The sequence below is a fragment of the Chaetura pelagica genome, unplaced genomic scaffold (genome assembly GCF_000747805.2).
Source record: "Chaetura pelagica isolate M959 unplaced genomic scaffold, ChaPel_1.0 scaffold308, whole genome shotgun sequence".
NCBI classification, from domain to species: Eukaryota; Metazoa; Chordata; class Aves; order Apodiformes; family Apodidae; genus Chaetura; species Chaetura pelagica.
Window position 1 is genome coordinate 2,216,212 of NW_009954442.1, and position 27,547 is coordinate 2,243,758.

General features: G+C 38.4%; 1 protein-coding gene across 1 annotated transcript in view; it reads left to right on the top strand.

The window, feature by feature from the left end:
* Positions 1 to 27,547, top strand: part of DMD (dystrophin) — a 909,379-nt gene that overhangs the window by 861,436 nt on the left and 20,396 nt on the right. Inside the window, exons 67-73 of the mRNA XM_010004489.1 lie at positions 4,284 to 4,450; positions 6,541 to 6,652; positions 11,822 to 11,958; positions 12,725 to 12,763; positions 17,120 to 17,185; positions 18,490 to 18,555; positions 20,164 to 20,322. Of these exons, the coding sequence (XP_010002791.1) occupies positions 4,284 to 4,450; positions 6,541 to 6,652; positions 11,822 to 11,958; positions 12,725 to 12,763; positions 17,120 to 17,185; positions 18,490 to 18,555; positions 20,164 to 20,322 (746 nt within the window). The remainder of the gene's footprint in view (positions 1 to 4,283; positions 4,451 to 6,540; positions 6,653 to 11,821; positions 11,959 to 12,724; positions 12,764 to 17,119; positions 17,186 to 18,489; positions 18,556 to 20,163; positions 20,323 to 27,547) is intronic.

The following is a 27,547-nucleotide window of genomic DNA, read 5'->3' on the forward strand; positions in this document are numbered from 1 at the left end:
CAGGATTTTGTGAAGTTGTGCCTGACTTTGGCAGGCGCTTCTGAAGAGTCCTACAAGTGAACTGCTTTAAAGAGCTATTTTTAAGTGATTTAGTGTAGGGTGGGCATGGGGATCAGGAAGATGGTGTTTTCCAGGTGTGGATGGTATAAAACTGTACATTAATTCACTTCTGGTTCATGGGTTTTTATTTTATTACTCTGCCACAACACTGAAAGCGTTGACTAGAGTGGTCAGTGCAATCAAGTCTAATGCTAAGGGTCAAATTAGGATTCTTAAGCTTTTTCTCCAAGGGTCAAGGAAGATGTAAGCACTTTGTATCACCCAAAGTTACCTTTACAGTAATTCTCTCTTAACTATGAAACAGCATTTGTCTCAGAAATTATAAATTCTTGACTTAAGTTTTCTTACCAGCTAGCATTGGAGAGAACTTGAATATACTGGGGAGGCCACCCAAGAATGGAAGACAAGGTTGATCAGGGTTTGGTCTAATTCCAGGAGGACGGCGTGGCGGTTCATGGCTTGCTCTGCGTATTTAAACTTTAATGAGTCACAAGAATCCTATTTCTCACTTTGATTTGTCCAAAACAGTATTTTCCTAGACTAACATATAGCTTTCCATCCTGGCTGAAAAACACCATTAAATTAACAATGTTAATTTTTTTCCAATTTATGTCCTACTCTGCTGCTAAACAGAATATAGCTCATCAGAAATGTTAACATAAATTTGTGCTATATTTTTATACTCTGTCCAAAAACACATCATATTATTCATGTAATGTCTATGTTGCAAGTTATATGCGTGTTGGTGCATATTTTATAATATGGATAGATCAAGTTAATATAGCATAGAATATTTCTTAAACTACTAGCTGGAAGAAGAGGAGGAAAAAACCGAAAAATTCAACTCCTAAGTATTGCATAAAGATGCTAGCACCACCCAACTTCCTATTCCCCCATTGTTTCTGCAAAATAAATACTGAAAAACAGATGTCTGGAACATAATGAATTTGAGTGTCCCCTGTAACAAATCGTTACTTGTTAGCTGCAAAAGGCTGTATGAATTTTATTTTATGATTCACACTGTTATTACCATAAAAATTGAGAGTTGCATAGAAATGTTTTCAAGAGAAGAACTGTTAATATTCCTTACAGCTTGATCTTGTTGGTTCAGATATGAATTGTATGAATTCAGACTTTCTCCCTTATGTAAAATCTTCAGCTGCAGCCTCTACCGGATTTAGAGATTATTAAAAAAAAATCGTAATAGCAGCTCAGGGAATAGTCGAGAACTGTCTGCTCTGTACTCTCTGACACTGACCAGCTTTTTGCCACATGGCTTTAAATCTTCATGTAATATAATTCGGAACCAGTTCTGATACATTTTAATGCAGCTAATCTCTCTGAGCACAGGTTTTGTACAGCCAGCGTGCAGAGCTCAGGGTAGGCAGCTATTGGAACTGTTGGCAATTGACAGTGACTGCAAAATTAAAATAGATCTTTGGATGTTACAGAAAGTCTTTCATCCCTGCAACATTTTCCCCACAAATTTAAAGCAGCTACAAGTGGAGAGCAGTGCTTTGAGTGGCTCATTCTTATTCTGACTGCAGCCTGCACTGCAGCATTTGCTTGGAGTTACGTTTTTCTGTTGGTAAGAGATCCTCTTAAATTTTTGGAGGTGCTTAAAAGACCTCTGTATACAAAGTGTAGTCTGCTAGGCTGGGTAGTGGTTTGCCAGTCTAGTTTCTGGGTGATTCTGGCTGACTGGGTGAGCCACAGGAAGTCTCTACCCAGCCCTTTCACTGCCCTATCTGCTAGCTGAAAAATAGACATATGGATTATCATATTTTATAAATCTACCTTTCTCTTAGAAGAGTTCTAGAATTAACTTAATTCTGTTAAATTCACTGATGTCTTGCAGCAGAAGACAGTATCCAGTGTTTTTAGCAATTTGTGTTGCCAATGTTTGCTGGACTTTATTGGGCTTTTGATTTTCTCTCCTTTTTGTTTTGGGTGGGGTGCCTAAACTCTGTAGCTAATGAAAAACAAAGGAGTAGGATTTAAAGCAGAAGTCTGCAGAAATATATCAATAGGTGGAAAAAAAAAAAGGTTATTCCATTTCATGTAAGACCTGTCATGAATACTAAATTATGAAGGACTTTATGTGAATACGTAGATATGTTGCAGTTTGATGGGTTTATCCCAAGCATCCAAAAAGGATGTGTATGTCTGTACTAGAAATCTATGTATGTGGATCTTAAATGCAATCATAGGACTCTTTAGATGCTTTCCCAAATTAGCATCTCAAGAATAAAGCCCCAACTGAAAAAATATTTGTTTCTAATTAGCCAAGGTATTCCAGCAGCATTTTAAGTCAATTTTAATGCAATGCATTATTCAGGAGAAATTCTGGGAGTTGTTTTTCCAGATCTTTCCTATAGCCAGGGGTTCTGTCTGGGAGACTTGGCATTCTCAGCCTTCAAGTATTGATCAGTTATTTTGTTTGTCAAGATTATAAACAGTGTTAGCTTTAAAAAAACACCCCAAAAGACCAAACACACAACTAATAGGTTTTCCATATAGCTTTCTCTTCTTCAGATCAGTTGTGATAATTTTTTCTCCAAGTTCATTCCTAGCATTTTTAGTTGAATAGGGTTTTAGCTAGGTCATACTAAACTCAGATTTCATAAGAAACTGGAAAAGTTACTGAGAGCAAGCATAAAAAACCCCTGCACTCAATCTTCTATTTATCTTTGTCCATGTACATGATACATTTCTGCTTATTATTTATTTAAATGCATCAAATAAGTGTGAACCACAAAGAAAGACATTCTGCCTTGTGAAGTTTGAAATTGAAAAGACTGGGCCCTCAGAGGGCTGTATTTGAAAGCCCAGAGAAGAAAGAAAACAGTGAATTTAAATATATTCAGCCCATAAATATGCCATTTATTTTGGCTAGCATGGAAAGCAATGTCTCAAGAAATTTGAATTAGCACATTTTGATGGTTTAGAGAAATGGAGCAGGGATGGTGTCCTTCTTCATCTCTTGTGCTCTTCCCTTTGCAGACCCATCCCCTCCCTCCTGTCTTCCTCCTCTTGACTGTTTCCCATTGATCCACCACCTCACTTTCAGTGCTGAAACCAGCTTCCAGGTTCTCAGATAACCAGTTTTGTGCTGGCTTCACACCACCATGCACACTGGAGAGATGTTCCATGTGTAAATATTGACTCCATCATTTCACTGTTTTGCTTTAAATCCCTGTTGATGCTCTTTGCCTTTATTCTGCACTGTTCTTTGCAGTGCCTACTCTAATAGTGAGGTGTGATACCCACCCATGGAGACAGATCACTCTTGTCCCCCATTGCCTTAAGTTTTTTGTCTCTTTGCTGTTTCCTTGTCCATATTGTAGGTGCTGCCAGGTGGGGACGATATATCATTTTTTGGTGTGTGCATGATGCCTGCTACAAACAGGATTCAGCTCTGTGACTGAGCTGCTTTGAGGTTACCACAAAGCATCCCTAGAATAATCACACTAGGTAGGGTTTGATGGGAAGGCAGCAGAGAAATGGGGCTGCCAGGAGGTTTTTTATAAGCTCTTCTGCTGTTGGCAAAGAGGCGAGAGTGGCAGGTAGCGGACTATGAGGCTAAATTGATCATATTTTGTGGGACAAGTATGTATTATGTTTGCAGGCAATGATGAGAAATGCAGAGGTGGTATGGTAGGAAGAGGGCTTTTGCGACATTTAAGGAGGCAAAGTTTACATGTTCAGTAACAGGCTGGAGAAGGGATTTGAATTATTTCCTTACACATGCATTTTGAAGAAAGGTCACTGTGATAATAAAAAAAGTTAAAGAGAAGGCAATTTTGATCAAAAGATGTTCAATTTTTAGGGCTTAGATAACACAAACTGTTTTTAAAATAGGTCAGAAGTAGTGCTATACGGGCTCAGGTAAGAGGTGGGAAACAAGAACAGCCATCAAAGGTGATCCTCTAAGTGGATGGTTTTCCCTGTGACAGAGTGCATGTTAGTGCTGTCTGTTGTAATAGGGAATAAGAGAAAGAGATTTGAAACATGAATAATAGTTTCAATTTCTGGCTTGAAGGCAGGAACCTGGAGCCTTTTTTTAGTTTTGTTGTTACGAATGGCTAGATGAGGGGGGAAAGCTAGAGTATATTCAGGGAAGAGATACAGAGTAGGCAGGAAGTGAATGGCTGGAAGTGTTAATTAGCTGGTAGTAGTTCACTTGTGCTCAGCCCCTTGCCTGTCCTTCCCCTGTGTTACAGGCCAACAACAAACCGGAGATTGAAGCAGCCCTGTTCCTGGACTGGATGAGGCTGGAACCACAGTCCATGGTGTGGCTGCCTGTCCTGCACAGGGTGGCTGCTGCTGAGACTGCCAAACACCAAGCCAAGTGTAACATCTGCAAGGAGTGCCCAATTATTGGATTCAGGTACAAACTCACTCCCTTTCTGTCATGTGTATGACTGCTTGGTGAATCAACAGCTGTGCCTGTTTCCATGCAAATCGTGTGCTTCTTTTTATGTGTGATGTTCAGAGAAAAACTAATTGTGACAAGGTTCAAGGGAGTAACACCAAGACTAAGCGAGAGTTGAAAAGAACAAGTAATCTGTTACCTAAGATATGGCCCTTCCTCTGTGTCCCAATACTCCCATGCCTCAGGCAAAATATTGATGGGGATTGCAAAACTAATGTGATTTGCTTTACATTCAGTCTCTGCTGGACGTGCAGCCACATTTTCTAAATTGTACCCTAATGAGTAGCTTTTAAGCACGGTATAAAGGAAAGAAGTGCCTTGAAAATTCACAGACGTGTAAAGCTACATGTGCATTTCTCAGAGAAAGAATGTAGTTGGTAGAACATTAACCTGGAGTGGGGGAAATGTTCCTGGTCTGTTTAAACATCTGGATCGACACCACGGTTACTATGGCAATGAATAAGTCACTGTGTTGTAAAATGGCTGCGTGCTGGTATGCCTATTGAGAATCCACTTAAAGGCTAAGTAAATACTTACTTTCAATTATGCCTAGACTTGTTTTATCACTTTGCTTTGCAATAGCTGCTTTGTATCATTTTTGTCCTTTTTATGCAGAGTCCTCTTCTACCGTTGGCAATTCTCCTTCTGTGCTACCCTTTTGTTTACAAAGAGCTTTCCAAAACACAAATAGGCAACACCAGCAAGCAGTACCACATAGAAAAGCCATAATTTTGCTCTGACCTGGGAGAGTATGAATGTTGCTATTAGGCGTGTAGTGGGGCAGTGCCCTCTGCAATGTGATTTCACAGGCAGTGGGAAATGGGGACAATAATTAAGGTACTGTTTTGTTTTGTATCTTGACTTTTTCTTCAGTGAGTCTGTGCCTCTCATCATCTAAATTCTTCTCCTACTTTTATTCCTCTTGAGTATCTTAACTGGGAAATTACCAGTGTTACTGAGGAAGAGCTAGAGATGGGATGTGAGTAATTTAGCACATCCACAAAGTCTAATTTTCCTGTTCCCAGATACGGTTTATGAAACTACTGAATTACTTACATGGTTTTGGATAAACAGCCAAAGAGAAGTAGGTGGATTTGAAAAAAGCAGCACTGGAAAAATCAAAGGATGGCAAGTGAATGGATATTCTGTAGCAACCATCGAGAACTCATGAAGCGGACACTGGGACTCTTGTGTTTGCATCTAATTTTACTTGTCTGATCTCATCTGTCTGTTAATTTTTTTATAACAAACCTATTATCATGATAGTTGAATCTGTCTGACGCAGATTTTTTTCCTCTGGCTTTGCAAGCCTTTGAGACCCTGTGTACACACTTGACAAAAAGATACTGTATCGGAAGGCTTTTAGAAAGCCAATACTGTGTGCCTCAGTATGTGTAAAACAATGTTCTTTTGAGGTCATTGTGACAGAACTGCTTCACGTATTTGGAACAAGACAACCCTTAATGCCTCCGGCCCTTTCAAACACTTGAGTGTAGCAGATACAACAGTTAGCTGCCGCATAGAGCTGATGAGATTAGCTAATGGCCTGAAAGTGCATTCAGTGTTTTGCATGGATGGAATACCATACGAGAAAATTGTTTTGATAGAGATGCTAGGAGGGACGCAAACAAATTCCTGCCTTGTATGCAGCACTTGGGTGACTTGTTAAGGAGGGCGTTACTTCTTTGAATTTTACTTCCTCAGGACCTTCTGTGTTAGGAGTCATGCTGATGAGCAAAAGAGCTGAAATTAACATGATAGAAGCAAAAAGCATGGTGGTGTCTTTTATATGTTAAAACTGAGTGATTGTGAAGAAAGCTTTGCTCTTGCCCAGCGCTGAATTTTATTTTGAAGATTCAGATCTTTCACATATGTCTGGGGCAGCAATACCTATTACTCAGTGGCAGAGGAGCATTGCCCAGCATTGTATAACATGTGACATCTCAGGGAGGAGAATTTACTAATCCAGAACACTTGACAAGATGATAGGAAGCATTCAGATACAAAGCTCTGAAGGTGTGGTGGGTTTTTTTCTTCTCTTCTAGGTACAGAAGTTTAAAGCACTTTAACTATGACATCTGCCAAAGTTGCTTCTTCTCTGGCCGTGTTGCAAAAGGTCACAAAATGCACTATCCTATGGTGGAGTACTGCACACCAGTAAGTAGCTCTTTTACTGACCCATACTGTTCCTTCTTATGTAGAACAGAAAAACTTCGTTTCCTACGTGCAGGGTAGTGGAATGTTTGGGTGGCTTTTCTTTCCAATAGTTAAATCCTTTCCCCCCTATAATTAAATCACCTTTTATATGCCTGCTATTTCTGATCCTTAGTAAAGGATACTCCAATGGTTTGAAGCAAATTGAAGTTCATTGTTTGTACAATGCTGTGTCATAATGTATTATTATTATGTGCTAACAATGTGTTCCGTGTTCAGTGCCACAGCTCACTTATGAATCCTGCAAAAAAACCTGTGATTAGTGCAAATACTCACTTATATATTAGGTCACAATGTTTTCTTCATATCACTGTCAGACTTTCTTTCCTTGCTCAGCAACTTGCCAGTTCACTTGTTTTACCTGCAACAGTATGATTGCATTTTTAAGTGCTTTGCTATTTAGTGGTGCCTTTGTATTGTGTGATCGTTTGGTATTGTAATAAATCGGGGAAGTTTTCAAGGTAGCAAGTTAGACTCAATTTCTGAAGAATGGAATCCATGTTATTCAATGCAGTGCAATGCAGATTTGCTGCACTGATTATGTGATGAGGGTCTTTGCTTTCGTTTCACAGCTCTCTAAAGGATCACTTTTGCATAAACATTTATTTCATACCAGACAGCTGTCAAAAGAAATTCCCTATTACTCTCTTGGTGTGCTCCTTTTTCTTTCTGGGCACTCATTATCAGGTCTGAAGGCCATGAATTAGAGGAGCTCTCAAGTTGTCCGTCAACTGTGCTTCAGCTGTCTTTGCTGTTGTTTGTGGTGATCTTGAAAAAGTGCCCTCTCTGTCATTTCCTATTGTGATGGGATGGTCTGTAGTCTTGTACTTGCATCTGCTGGACAAAAATGCTGAAGATAAAGGGCCAAAAATTATACATGGGTTAGCCTCATAAAATTAGATGAAAGGTCTTTACGTTTTTTCCCAAACAAAAAGTCATGGGCAAAATTAAAGTAAACTCTCTCAACTTTTTCAGAAACTTAAGAAAGAGAGAGGGAAAAATATTCCCCTGAAATATATAGAAAATAAAAACTAATTTTGCTGTTACTTTTATTTTATAATTTTTTTTAACTCAATTTTCAGTAGCATTTAAATGGCAGTATTTAGTCTGAATCTCTGCAAGAGCAAGTACTGTGCATTCACTAGCTTTTTGTTGGCTGCTGCTTTGCAGCGTCATCCCCCAGGGTTTGAGGTGACTGGAAAGGGCAGCCTGCCTGAACTGCTGCAGAAGTCAGAGGGAAATGCTGGCGCTGCCTGGGCAGGTCTGAACAGACTTCTCTATCGCAGGCATTCCTAGAGCAGACTCTCCGACGGACTGTTAAGGAGTATTCTACCAGCTGCAGCTGAACTGACTATCAGTGTTTGGTTTTGGGTTGTTTATTTATTTATTTATTTATTTTGCAGTTTGTGACCCTTATTCTTACTAATAAGTGGCATGGAAGATTTGTGAATGGTGCATAGAGTGCACAAACCAACATCTTGCTACTGCCTTCTTAAACTGTTCATAAGATTTTTTTTGAGAAGAGAGAAACAAAAAAAGATTGTGCAACACCCCCCCACAGCCAGCAGCAACTCATTCCAGTGTGGAGTCCAGCAGGTTTCTGTTGTCCCTAAAAATACAGATTGCTAATAGGCAAACATAATTGTGAACAGAAACCCTGCAACTGCATCTGCATTGTTGGATCAGAATAAAGAACCATTCACAGCCAGTAAATTTTTTTGTGAATCCTGAACTCTGGCAGCCTGTGCTAATATGCAGTGCCTGGCTGCACCAGCAGCCAGTTGAATTAGAGAAGGATTAACTGGGGAAAAAAAAAATGTATGTGACACACAGCAAGGCCTGATCTTTTTTGTGTTGCTGCTTTTGAAAGAATAAACCCAAGTACTGTGCAAATCGACAAGACATCCGCTGAAGCTATCATGTGTAATATGTAACTGTTTTCTAAATGAATGAAAAGGGGTTTGTGGGTGGCAGATAATTTTTTCCTCTTCTTCCAGACAAATCTCTTGCCTTCAAATGCATTATGACAAACAGAAGACAAGTGATGCCTTCTTTGATGTATCTTTTCAATAACTAGATGTACACATTGAAGTGTTTCGATATTTTTATTCCCCTCCCTCTTACTTCCAGGAAATTTTGGAGCATTGCAGTTTTTATTCTGCTTAGGGGAGATTTGAGAACTCAGGATAAATACCTGAGGGATATTATGACTTCTCTCCCACAGAAGTCTGAGAAAGAATAAGGGCCAAAACAGTTCCCTAATTTTTATTTAGACAAATTTTTTTTTCAACAATTATTCCTGAAAGCAGCACAGCTTGATTTATTGTTCGGAGAGAAGTGACTTTTAAAGAGGTTTCATATGAAGCATAGAAGATAACTTCTAGACTGAGATTTAAATGTAGGATCATTTTTTCTCTTTGGGTGTAATGAACACAGTAGCATAAAAGCCACCTTGTTAAAAAGAAGTATGTCAAACTGAGCTACCTGTGTACAGCTAGTGTTTACAATCAGGGCTGAAGTCTGGGGTTGGGGTTTGGCAAAGCACTTTCTGAAACCAAACTGGGAAAAGTCAGATGGTAAAAGTAAAGTTCTTACGTGGATAAGAATAACTATTTCTTATTCAATAGTTTTGAAGCTCGACCCAGCTGCCTATGTATTGTTTTGATTTAAGAGAGCTACGATGCTGAAACTCCACTGTTTCTACCTTGTAAGCGAGTTCTGCTGAGAATTTTAGTGTGGAAGCTCTTATGCTGAAAATCATGTGCAATAAAACATCTGTGGAGTAAATCAGAAAGTTTGACTGAAAATAGCCTCAATTTGTCATCTTGTCCACATAATAATCACCTTTTCTTTGGCTTTCTTATGGTTCTTGGAACATTTTTTTAAATGGCTGTTGGATTGTAGGAGAGGTGCCTGGTGCTCCTAGTTTTCACTAGCAGGCAGATTTTCTTCTTGGGATTATTGTGCTACCAGCTAGATTGTGATGTTTTCAGTGCAAACACACCACTTTGTTGTTTGGTCGTCATGCATATGCTTCAGGGGAGCAAGGTGCTCTAACAGTCCAACGAAAGTCAAAGTGGAGAATGTTTTATTGTTATTCATAACTGAAAGCACTTTTACACAAACCACACAAATTACAGTCAAATGCAATGGAAAATGTTCACAACATTGAAAATAGACAAGACGGGAATAAATTATTACAAATTACACAGGTGAATAAACTGGACAGAAAGCTCCATTTATATGGAGACTAAATATTAAAAGTTTTTCTCTCTTCTCATCTGGTGTGCTTTTGTGATATCAAACTAGGAGCTCTCTTTAGCAGTCATTGCAGATGGTGTTCGGTGGATGGAATTCTCTCCTGCCAGGGCATATGGGGCCACCTCAATAAATCCCCTTTCCAGAATTCTCTGGGTGGTATGGACATATTTAATCCCTCCCTTTCCCAAAACCATCTTTACTTCAGATGTATTGAGGAAGTGATACTTAATATTATTAAAAATACAGATGGTTCTGTACTGGCCTGTAGGTTCTGCTGTGTTGCTTCAATGCCAGTCTTTGCTCACACTGAATTTTCCTGACAGACTGACTGGAAAGAGAGTCAAGATCTTTCCAGCTTTATCTGAAGCTTGTAGTTGCATCAGTACAGGAATAATTGTTGTCCTTCCTGCTAATGCATTTCAGTCTTTCTGCAGATTATTTATCAAGGCATTCTTAATTTTTCTACGCAGGCAATTATTAAAAATACATACATCTGTGTTACAACAGCTCTGTGAAGGTTGTCTTGACTGATAGGTTCCAACACCTCCTTCCTCTCTAAGTAGTGTAGAACTAATTAAAAAATGTCAGAAAGATTAAATTTTACCTCATTTCTTTACTTCATATTAGATACAGTGGAAAAGCAGTATCATTACGTGAGTTAGGAAGAACTTAATTTACTGTAGAAGAGCAGTATTTCAGGGTCGAGTGAGGGTCTGCAAGGTGCAGAGAAGGGAGTGCAGCCTGACTAAAGTAACTGAAGTGTCCCATTAAAATTATTCTGAAAATCACCCATCTTTTAATCAGACTTGCAGTAAGTCTTGCATCTTCCCAGCAGATGTCCTTTGAACTCTTCCTGATCCGTTCAGGTCTTTAGGAAACTAATTCTACTTTGTTCTCCTCTGCTGGTGTCTACAGCAGCAAGGAAAGCTGACTGTGGGCAAAGGAGCAGAAAACTTTGTGCAAATGGTACTTTGCTCAGGTATTGATCTTCAATGCCTACTAGCTTCAGATTAAACAGGTGCAGGGAGAAATAATTGATCTAAGAGCTTTCAGCGGCTCTCACCTACTTTATGATTCTCTTTGATCAAAATATTAATGGCAGAGAACACTGAGAAGGGAAACTGGAAAGAAAACGTACTGAGAGTATGGGACTGACTTTTGTGGGCTGACAAGTCCGTGAGTTGTAGATGACAAGTGTAAAGTAAGTCAGGATCCAGCCAGTGAAGCAGTTAGCTGTACACACATGGACTGGCTATGTATCCTCCATTACACACATTTCAGTGCTGAACAAGAAGCAGGCACAGTCCCCTGAGCTAGATGAGGGAATGACAAAATCTTGTCTAATTATTGCGTATCCTCTTGAAAACACCTGAGATGAGGTATGAGCCTGTCAGTGGTTTTTGAAGCTTCCCTTTTTCCTCCTTCCTCCCCACTAGCAGTGTTGCTTTGTAGTACATTGTAAGGTGACAGTGATAAATAAATAAAGCTTGCTGTTCTGGAGGTCAAGCCATTGGCAGCTCTGCTTGGTGTGGCCACAGCTCTTCCAAGTGACCCAGCAAAGGAAGAGGCAACCAAAAAACTATAATAACCTCATGAAAGATGATTGCCTTGTGATTTGTGGCTTTCAGACAACTTCAGGAGAAGATGTCCTTCCTCCCCACTAGCAGTGTTGCTTTGTAGTACATTGTAAGGTGACAGTGATAAATAAATAAAGCTTGCTGTTCTGGAGGTCATTGGCAGCTCTGCTTGGTGTGGCCACAGCTCTTCCAAGTGACCCAGCAAAGGAAGAGGCAACCAAAAAACCGTAATAACCTCATGAAAGATGATTGCCTTGTGATTTGTGGCTTTCAGACAACTTCAGGAGAAGATGTCCGTGACTTTGCCAAGGTACTAAAAAACAAATTTCGAACAAAAAGATACTTTGCAAAGCACCCACGAATGGGCTACCTGCCTGTGCAGACTGTCTTGGAGGGAGACAACATGGAAACGTGAGTAGCTCTAAAGTGTCTAAGTAGCAATTCATTTGGTATGCTCTTTGAGCTTCCCAGCTGGTGCCAACTCCTTTCACTTCCTAAATGCATAAAAGCCTCTTTTATTTCTTTCATTTCTGTTAACCTCAGCCGGCAGGAAAACACAAGCTGGGATTCCAGTTGCCATTTCCTTTATCTGTTTTCACCTCTTCACAGGAGCTTCAACTTCAGTTAGTAAAAGAAAAACACTTACCGACAGCCTTATAAACTTTTAAGTTTGATATGGCAATTTTGAAATTAATGATCTCTTAATTACATTTTTATTTTCTTCCAGATGGCTATCTTGTTTTTATTTTTTTAAATTAAGCTACTATGTTTGCAGGCTTCCCAGCTGATTTCTTCTTTTCTCACCCCATAAATTTGGTCTTATTAAATGACTTAGAAGCTTCATGGAGGGGGGGAAAAAAAAAGAACAATAATGGTGCACATGGAGAAATCAATGAGTAACCTAGTTCCCTCTGGGTGTTTTTTACAATTTTAATCAGTTGTTTAATGGCAATTGCACGCAGCTTGTCCTTGCTCTCTCTCTTTCTCTTTTTTAATTTTAGATTTCAGTTTTTTTCTCACTTTTTAGTTGGTTGCTCCTCGCAGTCATCCATGTTGGTCTGTTGGATTTCTGTTTTTTAGTTGTTGCAGTTTGTTTTTTTTTTAAACCTTTCTGTAATTATTTTGCTGCTGAGTTTCTTCTGCCTCTCTCTTCACCTCCTCATTTTTTGTCTTGCAGTCCTGTTACTCTGATCAACTTCTGGCCAGTAGATTCTGCGTGAGTACTTTTGCTGAAGTGTGCTGCTGCTGCTACTACTGCTGCTGCTGCTCTGTTCCCTCATTTTGTTTTTGTTTATTTCTTTGTTTAATTTTCCATTAGTTCATTTCCTTCTTTCTTTTTATTTATTTTCTTTGGTACGCTCTCTGAAGGAAGGTTTTGATCCCAGATGAATAGAATGGGATAAATCCAAGAATTCCCAGCAATCGTGGATTGTGTGTACTGTATACTCTTTCTGGAATATGTATTTTCATCTAATTAACAGGGATTTTGGTGCAGTCTTACTAATGCTTATGAGAGTTTGTTGTTTAAAAGCCTGCGTTTCTGAATAAGTGTTGATCCCTTTGAATGTGTACAAAATGCTTTTTGAAAGATACAAATTGAAATTGATGGATTTAATTCAGTTTCAGGAATGACATTTTGTACATGAGGCTGTAACTTGATTTTACACACAGCTGTGCATACCCTCACACTCACATGCCCTGGATAATCCAAAGCTCACTGGACATAGAGTTTTTTTAGATACAGTAAAATTTGTGAAGGCAGGTAAAATGAAGAAATGTTTACTGTATTTTTTCAGATGTTAAAGAGCAGGAATTTCCAGCTATGAACTGGATTTTCATTCTTGCACCATTCCTGCACGTGCATTCTCTTTCTGTTGTAGTAATAGTCTCAGCATAAACTAAAGGTATATATTTATATACTTACCATTGTGGCATTTGCCACTACTAGTGTTACATGCATGATTTTAGTATAATGTTATAGAAGGATTATTTTTAATTCACATACTGATAACTATTGAGAAACTAATACATAGAATTTTTTATATTTCTATATGGTGAAATGTATATGGGTTGCACCTTCATTGAATTTTTAGTAGAATAAAAAACGGTAAAATGTATACGTTTGAATATTGATTTATATTTTTCATTTTGAGCACCAAAATTGGGAAATCCAATGAAGTGCTCTTCCTCCAAGAAATTCACTTTAAGCAACCAAGAAATGTATATAGTATTGCAAACCTGATATGGCTGATGATTCCACTCAAAGAACATGCCAAATGGCTGGAGCCAGACTGAAAAAGAAGAGCTTTGAACTTTAGGATGCATTTTCATTTATAAATACATGTGGGGATGGCATACTATACACTCAGCTGTGGATTTCTTACCCTTTAGAACAGTTGAAAAATTGTAACATCTAAAGAAAGCTTAGATAATCTGGAATGCCTTTGCTTTGTCTGACATAACATGAACTTAAGCTGCCATAACATGCTTAATTCTAGTTCACTTACAGTAGTAACATCGTATGCCTACACTTGTAACTTCACGCCAAAGGTTTGGTGTGAAGGGATTTTAACTCGCATCTAATACTTAAGAAAACTTGAGAAATGCAAAGAAGCAGGATTTGTACGGAGAGGTTGCACCTTTTATCAGACTTACTCGGGTATCTTCCTGAACATAATCCTTTCATCTGGTGTGACAAGAAAGCAGAAAAACAAGACAAGAATAGTGGCTGGAAGGAATTACACTTCATTTTGTTCTGCCAACTTTGTCAATTTCCTTAGTGCTAGACCACCAGAGGTACAACACAAATACTAACCTAGCCAGGTTTAAATCTGTTTCTAGTTACAGGGCTGATTCCCTGTAGGGAATCAGGCAGTCAAACCTCTTATTCTGGCTATATTAAAACTTTCACAATTTCCAAGATCTTGCCATTTTGTTTTGCTTTCAGGCCAGTTTTCTGGTCATCTTCAAAGTACCTCAGCAGAATATAATTTGGCAGCATTCATCCAAACTAGTGCTGTCCTGACATCATCAGGCAGTATAATATCTGAAATTGTTTATAATTACATATATACTTATTTTTTTGTTAGAAGTTAGTGATTCTGACTGCATATGATCCAGTATTTTTTACAGATATTCTGCTTTCTAGGCATTAAAGGGGCAACTCAAACTTCTTGTGAGAATTTGTGTCTTTTTACTTGGACATGGCACAAATACAATTTACTTAGTTCTACACTTTCAGTAAATTGATGCTTCAGCAAGAAAAAGTGCCTTTGTCCTGCCAGCTGGGTCTTTGGGGTGCAGGGAGTCACAGGAGGTGATATTTGCCACTTAACCACCACTTGCTGGAATTCCCCATGCTGTTCCTGCAGACCTCTGCTTTAGCAATGCAGCTGTGGAGCCCTTGTAAAAGAGATGGTTATCTTGGCTAAATATTGGCTATGTCCCTCAGCCTTTGTGATGACTATTGAAATTGATCAGGTGGACTGAGCATGTGTGCTCAGAAAGGAAGGACAGCAAGATCTAGCACAGAAGACCATCTAAGAGTTTCTATACAGTGCATCACAGTCATTCCCAAGCTGGTTCAGACACTGGTAAAAGTGTATCTCTGAGCAGCTGAATTCAACAAGACTACTGCAGTGCTTCTCAACAGGTTTGCTTTTCATAAGCAAAAAAAAAGAGACTGTGTGGTGTTTGAGAGAAAGAGAGAGAGATACCTTAAAGGTATATATAAATATGTATATATCACACTATGTTCACTTCTGAAGGTGAAACTTGGTTTCAAGGCAGCAAGTGTGCAACCGTGCAGTCAGGCCCATCTTTCTGCCTTGCACTACTGCCAAAAGATACATCACTTTTCTTGATCCAGCTCAAAACTAAAGCCACTTTTAACACAGATTTCCTACTCTCTGCATAGTATTAGCAGCAACATTTGTGTGTGCATTGAAACCGGGACCTCTTTTTTTTATTATAATACCAGTTTAGACCGCTTTAACATCTACTTTATGTCAAATTAAAAAAATGGGGATAGCATCAATTTGTCACAAAACCATTGTTTTCTTGCTCTATAATCCACTGCTCTACATAAATTGCATCCTTTCCTCTTACTCCTTTCCCTTCAGTGTTCTTACATGAGGTAGATTACCAAATTGCAGAGAAGTAGTTGCCCATCCACATGAATCTCTACTGTACCAGTAACTCTATCAACTGAATATTTATACTCTAGTGTACTGTGGTAATGTTTGAACATATGATGGGTAAAGGTACAGTTGGAGGCCAAAGCTCATTTCAGACAAAATTAAATTTGTGATACTTGGCCTGTCTTAAAGAGAAGAAATTGGCTTTTCTGTGAGAAGACACATTAATAATGATATATTTTGTGTATCCAGAATACAGATCTGTGTATTCAGAAGTATCCTAATTTTCTAGAGCCTTTTGCAGGCTGATGAGAAAACTGGAAGATGAACAATCTGGTAGATTTACTACAGAATTATCAAACTTCTAACATGGGAGTATTACAAACCACGGGATTATTGCTGTTTTAATTTGTAACCTGCAAATACAAAACTTATCTGCTCTTGCAAGGCGGTGCAATCCCCACAGGTCAGACTCAGCATGAGCAATAGTGTCCAACAGTTTAAAATGGGGAAAAGTCCTTCCTCAGTCAGGAGTTCCAGAAGGAGAGTCAGCAGAGACACAAAGCTGAAATTTACCTAAAATATGAGATTACCATACAGTTTGGAAAGCTGCATCATGTTGTGTTATTAGAGCGCCTTCTGATACATGCGGATTGGCAAAATCCCACACAGCTGCCACGGGTGTTCTCTGAACTGCCTGGTCAACATTCAGTGGTGACATTTTCCAGAGCTGAGGCTGTAAGAAACAATAATTGATGAGGAAAGTCCTGTGAATTGTTTTCATTAACAAAATAGTGAAGAAAACCTCATACCATCTGATTAGTCAGGCAGAAAATTCTAAATAGTTGCAAGTGACCTGCTGTATAACACGCTGATCTACAGTTCAGGCTGCAACTCTGGAAAGATGCTAGGCAAACTCATCAGTGTCTGCAGGGTGTTATTAAAGGCTCATTTCAGACATTTTACGTTTCTTGGATTTACTTCTAGTGGCTTGTGGAATAGTCCTTAAAGGCTCTTTTAAGTGAGATGTGCTGGAAGCAGGCACTGGAGCTGGGCAGGAGACAGAGAGGTTCCCAGCAGGGCTTTTGCAGCCTGCTGCATGTGAAACAGAATTGCCAGTGAAGTAGGCAGGTGTGAAAGGAAAACCAGGGCGAAAGCTTCTTATACATCCTTTGGAAAAGGGTTGTTTGGGGATTGGCGCGAAGAAGAATCATTGCAGCAGATGGATTGCAAAAGGGTCACAATCCCTGGTGTGGTACCACAAAACATTGTGCCAACAGCTTGCAGAGGCACACACAGTGCCTGGAGTTATAACTTGCTGTTTATCAAACATAGCATAAGGCGTAGAGATATGAGGATATAGGCGTAGTGAAGTGGGTTTTTTTTACTTTTAAAGGGGTATTGTTTGTGATTAATCAGTGTTTTCTGCCTTATAGGCCTGCCTCGTCCCCTCAGCTTTCACATGATGATACTCATTCACGCATTGAACATTATGCTAGCAGGTATGAGACCAGCTGGACATTAGGCAGATCTTTCTGTAAACAATCATTTAAAAAAAAATAAAATCCTAAAGGCTCCCTGCGACCTGAACACTTCTTAGAGGAGCATAAGGTTTGGGGTTTTGCTTCTTAGCTCTGGGATGCAGAGCATCACTCATGGTTGCTACTAACCAGCCTGTCAACTAACTTGCATGCCAGAGCACCTATGTGCCTTCGGGTCCTGCGGGGTCTTAGTTAAGCTGTGCACCCAGATTACCAACTTTTTAGTAAGACATGTTTTGACAGGACAAAGAGTGAAGGTTTTGAACTGAAAGAGGGTAGACTCAGACTAGATATAGGGAAGAAATTTGTTACAGTGTGGGTTGTGAAACACTGCCACAGGTTGCCCAGCGAGGTGGTAGATGCCCCATCCCTGGAAGTGTTCAAGGCCAGGTTGGACGGGGCTCCAAGCAACCTGATCTAGTTGTAGATGCCCCTGCACATGGCAGGGTGGGTTGGACTAGACAACCTTTAAAGATCCCTTCCAACCCAAACCATTCTGTGATTCTACATAGGGTTTTCTTTTAAAATGTACCCTGGTGAAATTGTATAAATTAAAAGAGCAGACACCTCCAAGCTCTACGTGAATCTCAAGTGCCATTTTAATGTTAATATACCACAGACAGGATTTTTCATTTATTTGGAGGATTAAAATAGTGTTATATTGTTGCTTTAGTTCACTTTTCTGCTTTCGTTGTTCTCTTAAGAATCAAAAAGTGGATTACTTGGAAAAATACTAAAATAATGAGTTTTTCCACCAGGCAATCAAATTTGCTAAGGTGGAGGTAATAAAAAATAGTTATTGCAACCTCCTCTTTCTTCCCAAAATCAATTGATCAGGAGAGGTATTTCTGAGTTATGCACAATGTTCTAGGGAGGGCTGAATGTTGAAAACCAATGAGAAATGACTGTTGCGGTTCTGATGATGACATTGCCAGGTATGAAGCAATTTTTGTAATCCCCTGGCATCTTTAGGCTTTCCTTTGATAGTGGATTTAATTAATAATCAGGAGTGGAATATAACCTCAGATAAAGGATTGAAAATTTACAGTGAGTTTAGCCAGGTCACTGTAACAAATAAACAATCCCTTGCAACAGTTTATTGCAAATCTTTCTGGTATTCAACACTGAGAGTAAATTGATTTGACTTTCAAATTCTCTTAAGTCATCAAAAACATCACAGTCTTTAATTCTTTCAGGAATGTTAGAACAAATAAACTTTCTGGAAACATAATTGATTTTAATGAGTCATCTCTATTTTTTCACAGGCTAGCGGAAATGGAGAACACCAATGGTTCTTATCTGAATGACAGTATTTCACCTAATGAGAGCATGTAAGTAGACTGTTATAATATTTTTGATGTGTGTATTCTTGTGAAGGTTAACTTGGAGTGAAATTCTGTAATGCTGAAATTGCATGGCCATGTACCACATCTGGTTCTGTTTCATTATGAACTTAATGTTCTTTCAATTTGTATTGTAGTGTCTAGAGTTACGGCTTATAGCATAATACCAAACTTATGCAATGGGTGATTGTTTTATTCTGAATTCAAATTAGTAATTTATTTTAAAAAACACAGATTTGTGTTCCCATAGTTCCCATATTACTTGGAAAAAGTGCTAATGATCGGTTATGCTTTAAGGACAAAGATAAAAAGATAACCCTTCTATTTGAACAGCAAGCTTAATCATGGTTAAATTTCTGTAAGCTAAAAAATGTTCTTGTGGGCAGAGTGTCATTCAAAAGGTTAGTGGCGCTGAAGAGAAATCTTTGGTCTACAAATATGTGAAATACATTGCAAGTGTAAGCCAGGAGGGACTCATCTTCCCTGTGATAGAAGTAATAAACATTTAAGTTGGAAAGATCACTGAAAAGTATCCATTTTGCTACTTTAAATGTAAAGTTGTAAGTAAAAGCTTTTATTTTTTAAAAAATAGTTCAATCTAGTGTCACAATGAGACCTTTTTGTGCTGTTCTGACACGGTAATATATTTCTCCTCTCATCATCATCTTGATCTGAATAAAGGACATAGAACTAGAAAACTAAATGTGAATAATGTTTCTGAAAATAGATAGAAGAACACAAGTCATTGTCGTGCTTGAAAATTTGGTCTTAGTTATTTAACTCTGTAGGAGAAGCCATAGCATAGTTTTAAACCAATCAAATATGAAAAACCTCAAATCTCAACCTCTCTAAAAGTGGTTTTTTTTGGTATTCTGCATAGTCCCATCCTCACCACAGTCTAAGTGGCAGATTTTTTTAATGAATTCAGACAGAATCATCTTTTTACTAAATTTGTAGTGTTCCTTTAAAGCACAGTTCTCTGGCCAGTTTTCATTCACTAAAATTATTATTCCAAATCAACAGTATTTTATAAAGTTAGTTGTGAGTATGTGGGAATTTCTTGGATAGCAATAAAGCTGTTTCTCTTAATCTAATCTAATAATTTCATTAGATTGTCATTTTTTTTTATTTCACCTTATTTACAATTTTATAGAGAAAAAATAGATAAATGGAGGACACCTTTATTACATAAAGAGAGTTAGTTGTAGGTGTGAAAATAAATGCCTTCCCTTTGCTTGAATGACCCACAACACAGATTAGGCCGCAGGAGATGGCCTTTTTTCTAAAGCAAATTCCTGATTGAAGTTAGGCAAATGAGGAAAGCTGAGGTTGTCAGCTGAGTCAAAATTCATCTTTAAGTAGCTGAGAAGCAGGGATGAAGAGAGGTAGATTCTGCAGAGAAGGAAAACTATCAGAGTCTAAGGGAAACAGGTCAGCAGAGTTTACTTTAAGGTACATTGCTTTGCTGTTCATTAGGAAGAGTTCAGCCAGTCTCTTTGTAAGAATTGAGAGACTGTGAGTGAATCATCTCTTCATATTCACTGTGAAGTTAAAAATGAGCAAGGGAACAGCCTGTTTTTATCCTCTGTTTTCCAGCGATGATGAACACTTGTTAATCCAGCACTACTGCCAAAGTCTGAACCAGGAGTCCCCTCTGAGCCAGCCCCGAAGCCCCGCCCAGATCCTGATTTCTCTGGAGAGTGAGGAAAGAGGAGAACTGGAGAGAATACTTGCAGACCTCGAGGAGGAAAACAGGTGGGTTATGCCACCAGCTGCCACTGCTCTTGGGTGTGTGCTGCAGGAGCAAATTAAACCTTTCTCTCTGTGTGTGATGAGGCTGATGTCCTATGGTCTTTAAGTCACTCCCACTTCCAGTGCAGTGAAGAGTCAGCACAGTTTCTTTCACAAACTCCAAAATGGCAAGGTTCTAAGATGTAAGTTGGTCACCTTATACTCCTGATGCCACCTGTAACAAGCTCTGCTTGCTGTGATTTGTAATACTTCTTTCCATTCTACTGCTTCCTTTGTATCAATGTTATTAAAGATCTTCATGCCAGTGTTACTTTATTTTGCTGCTATGAGCAGAATTCTGCACCCTTGTCTGGAAAAGACAGGCAGAGTTCTTGGGAAGACAGGTTTTTCTCAAAGAGATTTGTCACTGGGGTACACGAGGTTTTGAAATTATCTCAGTTAATTTAAAGTAAAGAATCTGTGATACTCTACAGTTAGATGGAGTTTACATTTTGAGGGATGAGTTATAAAGTTGCATTTTCTTCAGATATATTAGTACTTTCATGCTTGTTAAAAGCTGTGTTCTCTTTTCTTTGTATTTGTGTGATGGTGTGTGTTGCCATTTCCTTTGCCTTTCAATATCGACCACCTTCTAATTTAAATTTTAATTGAAGTTACCATCATTAATCACACAAAAAAAAATAATCCCAGATGGATTCTTGCAGCATCACAACACTGCAAACCTCTTTCTACAGTACTGCACAGTTTTGGACCATCAGCAAAAAAAAGAAAGGATGGATCTTGACTCTAGCAAATTCCTAATTGCAACCATGGTGAACTAGAACCAGAATTTTAAGACAGAAATAATTTAGAGCTGCAAAAATCCCTCTTTTTCTTTGCCTTGTGCTTTCTTCAGCTTTTATGGTACAGTCTGTTGGCATTTTTGTGTTCTTTTTTTTCTTGTTTTTTTAAGAGCTAGGTACTTTTGTTTACACTGAGGCTTTAATGCAGTAATCATTTACCTTAGACATGTCAAGAAAATAAAGCAAGAGTTGGCAGTGTCATACATCTCACCATGCGTAAGTCTTCTTTGGATGGTACTAATCAATTACAGTGGCTCTATCACCCTACCATCTCCATTGGATTGTGGTTGGGACTTCTTTACAAAGAGTGGAGCCTGGACTTGCAGAGCAGCTGGAGTTGGTTTTGGCATAGAGAAGACTGAAATAGGCTATTCTGTCTCCTGGAATAGGAGGGAGATTTAGATCTGCCTTCTGCCTCCATCTGGACCTGTGTCAGCTACTCCTTTACAGATTAAACCCATTTTTCTATATAAGTAGTGTGCATCAACCAGCACAAGGAAAGGGCCTATTGTCCATAAATACTAGGTTTTATTTTAGTGTAGACTTAATCTCTATAAATCTCCAGATGCAAGGGCAACTAACTTAACTAATAGTTCGTTTCACACGTAGTAGTTTTCATTAAAAGTGCAATTTGCTTCAAGGGTTACTTTTTTAGTCCTCGTTATTTTGTCATCCCCTCATGTTTTCAGTTGTTATGCACCTTCTCTGCTTTCAGACTAAAAAACCTTAAGACCAGGTTGAGCTGATGATCAAACAGCTAGAATCTAACTGATTTCTGTGAGGAATTAGTAGCAGAGAAAACAGCAGTTTCTGCCTAAATGAAAGATACTGGCAGAATGTCTGACAGATATATAAATAATAATAAACCGGAAAGTGAGAAATTAAGGTCAAGAACACACTTTTCAGGAGGATTTGGGAGAACATAGAGGACGAGTAGGCATAAAGGATAAAGTGTTTCAGACAGAAAGCTGTAGTCAACAAAGTTCTTGTTCTCTGAATGTCAGTGAAAATTTAAAACTAACCCAGACTTTCTACTACATTGTACATAAAAACTAAGTACTTTCCAAAAAGGAGGAAAATAAGTATTTAGAAATTAACCATTATACTTTTGCATACAGTAGTTAAGAAATACTATCTAAATATTACTATATAAATAGTAAAATACATTAGTTTTCAGGGCAAAACTCTGCTTTTACTTTTTTTAAACAGCACAAGGAAGAAGAAAAACCCTAATGCTTTTCTGTCTGTTTACAAAATAAGCTGCCCCCCAGAAAGGAGGATGGCTTTTAAAGCAGCTTCACTTTAGATTAGAAATGTGTTACATGAACAATGCGTATAACCAGGAGTTAGACAGCTAAATAGGCTAAAAAATTACTTTTTTGGAGTTTATGCTTTAAATTTCAGTATGATCCTTCACCCCATACTAATAATGAAAAGTAACATGTTAAAATATCTCTGACAGGAATTACACCTTAAAACTATCTGTTTTCAATTTTGCCAACTCTGGATTAAACTCTGGAGTTATAGAGTGTAAGTTTGGTCATAGGCTGTTGTTTCCTTCTTTGTACTACTGAAGGCACAGTCATGGATGGGGTGCAACTTTCCCTTTTGTGGATGCTTCAGGTATTATCAATTCAGCAAGGACAGCGAGGTCTATTTCTGGTGGACAGTGTGGAGGTCACACTTCTGTGATTTTCATTGATTATGACAAGATCATGACTTCTGTCTCTGCAAACTGCTCTAAATAACTTGATAAATAACTTAATTCAAATGTGAAGCAGATGCTCAAAAGCAGACAAGTTCTTGTCCTGATAGCTTGTCGTGGCCAGGTAAGTATGATTTTATGGAGGAAACATTGACTCCTCCTCAGAAAAATAAGCCGTTCAGACAGAGTCAGTTAGGAGCCATCATGTAACTTACCCTACCTTTCGATTGCTGTTTTCTAGTCTTTCTCCTCCTTTGAGTTTGTGCAAACGTTTTTTGGCTGTTGCTGAATGTAATCAACAACCTGGGACCTAATTCCTTCTGCGAACCCAGTTCCAGTGGGTGAACACATATTCCTTCCCTTGCTTATCCTAAAAATGTCCTCCCAGAAAATGTTGTTCCTTGCTGTAGCATGAACACTTGCTGAACAAGATGCAAATCACTTTGTGACTGCTCAGTCCTCAACTCATCCTTAAAGTACCTGAATTGTTTCATCTCCGTTGTAAATAACCTTGGGTCTTGTGACTGGAGCACATCTCCTTGTCAGTCCTGAGTTGGATGTGGTTCTGGATGCCTGGAAAGGTAAATGTCTGGGCAGCTAGCAGAGTTAGATAAGCAGTCATTCTTTCCTGCCTGCATTGGCCCAACTTTTTTTGCATACATTTCTGATTATTTTTTTAAATGAAGATTTAGCTCTCTCTGCTGTCTTGTATTATTTTACAGTTAGAGTCAGCACATGCAGTGACTCCTTAGCAGCTCTTGAGAAAACTGTGTAAAGGACCAACAAGAAGCAATACGATGGTATTCAAAACACTTCATTGTCGTTTCTCATTTTCTTCCACTCTTCACAGTTTCCTGGTTTTCAAAAAAGCCCTTTTTTGCTTTGTGTTTTTGACTTTTCTTCATCTCTTTTGAGCTGTATATTGCAGTCTGACCTCCATTTGGTTTTCAGCTGCAGTTTCTGGTCTCCAAATAGTTTCATCTTAACTTGTTACTTAAAAGACTCTTTGAAATTGTCATTCTGAAGTTTTGCTTTTGGACAGTTTAAAAAGAACTGTTGATTATTCTGAATTCTTCTGAAATGTATTATTCACCTTATAAAACTAACCTAGCTGTGACAAGGTTCTGACTGAGGTTTTTTTTTTCAGTTCCAAGGACCTCTTGTTAGATATTCATTATTTATCTGTTAGCATTTTGAGACCTCGGTGCTTCTGTAGCTTCCTTGTATGCTTCTGTATGACTTCTTTAAATAATTTATATTTGCTAAAATATTAGCATTTTGTGAAAACATTTCAGTTGAGTATTAAGCCTCGCACTCAGCTTTACATCACATGAAATATTGTGATAAGACCATTTCTTAAGTATTCAGTAGACATAAAGTAATCTTGCTATGGAAGTCACTATTACAATATTGCAATATAATAGAAAAACCCATACTAAAACTGTCCCAAAAACATTTTGAAATTTCCATAAGTGAATATATTTCAGAAATAGGAAAGACATTTTTTATGTCTATCTAAAACTGCACTTTAAAAGGTTATACTATAGGTTAGGTTATACTGACTAGGATGTACTAGCATTAAATAGAAAGCATACAGTTTTGCAGTGATAGAGACTCAGAACTTTTTGCAGAGAATTACCACACTTTCCTGCTATTTGTTTACTAAAGAAAGTGAACGTTCCGTAGCATCTTAGTTGAATCAAGGTCACTGACAAACTGGAGAAGCACTAATACCATGAATCTCAAAGCTGCCATTTCCCAAAAAAACCCTGCCATTTCCCTACAGCCATGTTGTTACTTCAAATCTGAAGACTGATGAATGGCCTCCTTAAATGAGTTCCTTCTGTATAGTTGCCAATAGTGAGAAAGCGATGCATTTCTAAACATGCCTTGGCTCCTTTAGGTGTTTGTTTTGGCATTGGAGATGATGTTCTGAGTTTGAGTTGTCGTGAGTTAACACTGGCACTCCAGTGAGGGACAAGGGTGAGTGGTTCAGTTACCAGCTTTGTCCATTTCTTCAAATCACCGATTCCATGTAGGGAGATGAAAAATAACATGAATTGACAAATTCTCAATTGCTTCTCAGAGGACTACTCAGAAAACGGGGTCCACTAGGATTTTTGTCACCAGGCAATTAATGCTGCCAGTGACAAATGTGGTTAGTAACTTACGAGCTTTGTACTATTGAGCTCTTTACAGTTGCATAAATCAAGGTTATGTTGCATGCTTCCTTCTGTTATTTTTCTTTATGATGCTTCAAAGAGGTGCAAGGATAGTAAATGGAATATATGGGGTTTTTCTTTGCATATTTCTCTTAATGAATTAGATCTTTTCTTAGTGATCAGAAGATGCAGCAGCTTTGTTTGTGGCAACAAGATGTAAAAGTCACCCATCCTGGACTATGGTGGAGGGAGGCTAGATTTCCCAGTCTGCCTGTGCTTATTCAGCCACATTCAGAGAGGATTAGGCTTTTATATCCTCTTTCTCTTCCCATTTTATGCTGGAAATGCGAGAAAGCGCCTTTCCTTGGCACACAGAGGCTTTATACTGAGAGCTGTAGGCCTTGGATGCTTGGCTTGCGGCAGCAATCGTTTTTGACCGCACAGCTTAAAACCATTCCAGAGGTAGGAATAAGAGCTAATTCTTCTCTCTTCTAGGATATTCTTAGAGCAGCTTTCAAATTCTTGATTTCTTTTTTTAATTACCAGCCTTTTTTTTTCCCACTATGTTAATACAGGTCTTCATTCCTGTATATTTAGATACCAATTCTTATGATACTATTGATTTTCTGTGCTTCACATTACTCTTAAGACTCTGAGTTGGTCTGTTGAATCTTAATTCTCTTACCTAAGGACTGTGCAGCTGAACAGAAAAGGTGCACCTGGAAAATTACGTTTCTTTGTTCCAGCAATATTATTGTGTTTAATTACAGAACTCATAAATTCAGAAATATCTCTGCTTGTATAAGGTGCAATATCCTTTACAATTCATTTGTTTTCTGTGAGATTTGAGAAAGTGTTTTCAACTATTTTGTATCAGACATAAAGGCGTTTTTATCTGGATTACTGCTTAGCCCTCACTTCTTTTTTCCATACCATAGTTACTGGAAGGCCTTTTCTATATTGATAGTTGAGGTGAAAATTATAGATTTCTTTGTAGCAAGGTACCTGCTTATGTTCTATATAAGACAAAGTTTAGTTTCCCTTAGGGTGATACTTTATCTTTTGCTTTACAGCACTTCAAACTTTTGAGTCTGCAGTTTGTAGAGAATTGTATGGTACATCTGGGAAATTCCTAGTCGGGTAGTAATACTCACTGTCTACAGACTATGTGAGAAACAAGTTTAATGATCAATCCTGTATGAACTTTAGTCTGCAGTAAGACCATGTGTGATACTGTTGTCATGGTCATTCCTATTCACTTTTGTATTTTTATTAATTATTCACCAGTTCATTCAGCTAGAAATATCAGAAGTGTTAAGTCATGTGCAAGGCAACGCCCAATACAGGTGTGCGTGCGTGCATGCGTTCTTTCTGTCTTGCTTCCAGATAATTTTCAAGGACTTGAAACTCTACATTTCATTAAATCAAAAAATTTCATTTGAAAAAATCCCGCTCTGTAGTTTCTCCTCTTTGTGTGGGTTTTAGAAAAAGAGATCTTGAATTTTGGAACAGCCTAAAGTTAAGAATGATCAATCCCTTTTTTAACTTTTTAAAACTCTTGCAGAGGAGGGATAGTATAAATCAGATATTGCTTAGGGATCATGTTCTAAAAGGCTGGCTGCTACAATCCCAGGTTAGGACACATCCATCATGCAGCTGCTGAGGGGCACAAGTAAGTTTGAAGAACAGTCAGTAGCTTGTCTTTGTCCTTGGCATTGCTTTCTTATTCATGTGAAATGGTGCATACTGCTTTATTTCTGTTTCTGTTCCCAATAGTGTATCTTTAGAAGTGTTTCAGAGCTTAATAAAGTTTATTGGTAGGTTTCTGTGATGCTATTGAGCCTTCAGAGCAAACTGTCATTGTGTATTGTGGCTTGCAGGCAGAAGAACTGGCAAAAAGTGCCTGTTCTCACAACCTCAAATAAAGAGTGTGTTGGAAAAAATAAAATCTGGGTCACTGCTTGTGATGAGTAAGCAGTTACCCAACCACCAAGCCATTTTTCCCTGCTCTGGGAAGCTGTAAAGGAACATCGTAGCAACAAAATCCCAGTGCAGTTCATTAGGCCTCCCTTGCCTACAAACTTTCTGTTGTAAGTTACTATTTTTGCATTGTTGGACTGTGTCATCCCTAACAAGGTTTCAGTTTCTCCCCTTCTGTGCTCTTCCTGGGTGTTAGATTTTTTTTTTTTCCTGTGGACCAGTGTAGTTCATACTAATCTATGTGTTTTACTGGAGTAAAATGGGAGTTTTACCAAATAAAAGAACAAGTTCAGCAATATCATGAAGTTAAAGTAGTCAGCAGCACTCTAGACAGGGCAGTTCAAATGAAGGTGGAAATTACAGCCCCAAAGTGCAGTTTAACAGATTGGCTCACTCATTTTTCTTTTCCTCATTTTAGGTTGGTAATTTTAGAGCTAGGCTGGAAGTGCATTTGCAGCTATCAAGAGAGGAAACTGATGTGACCTGACTAACGACAGCAGAGTTGCAAATGAACTCTCGAGTTCTTTGTTGTGCTCTGA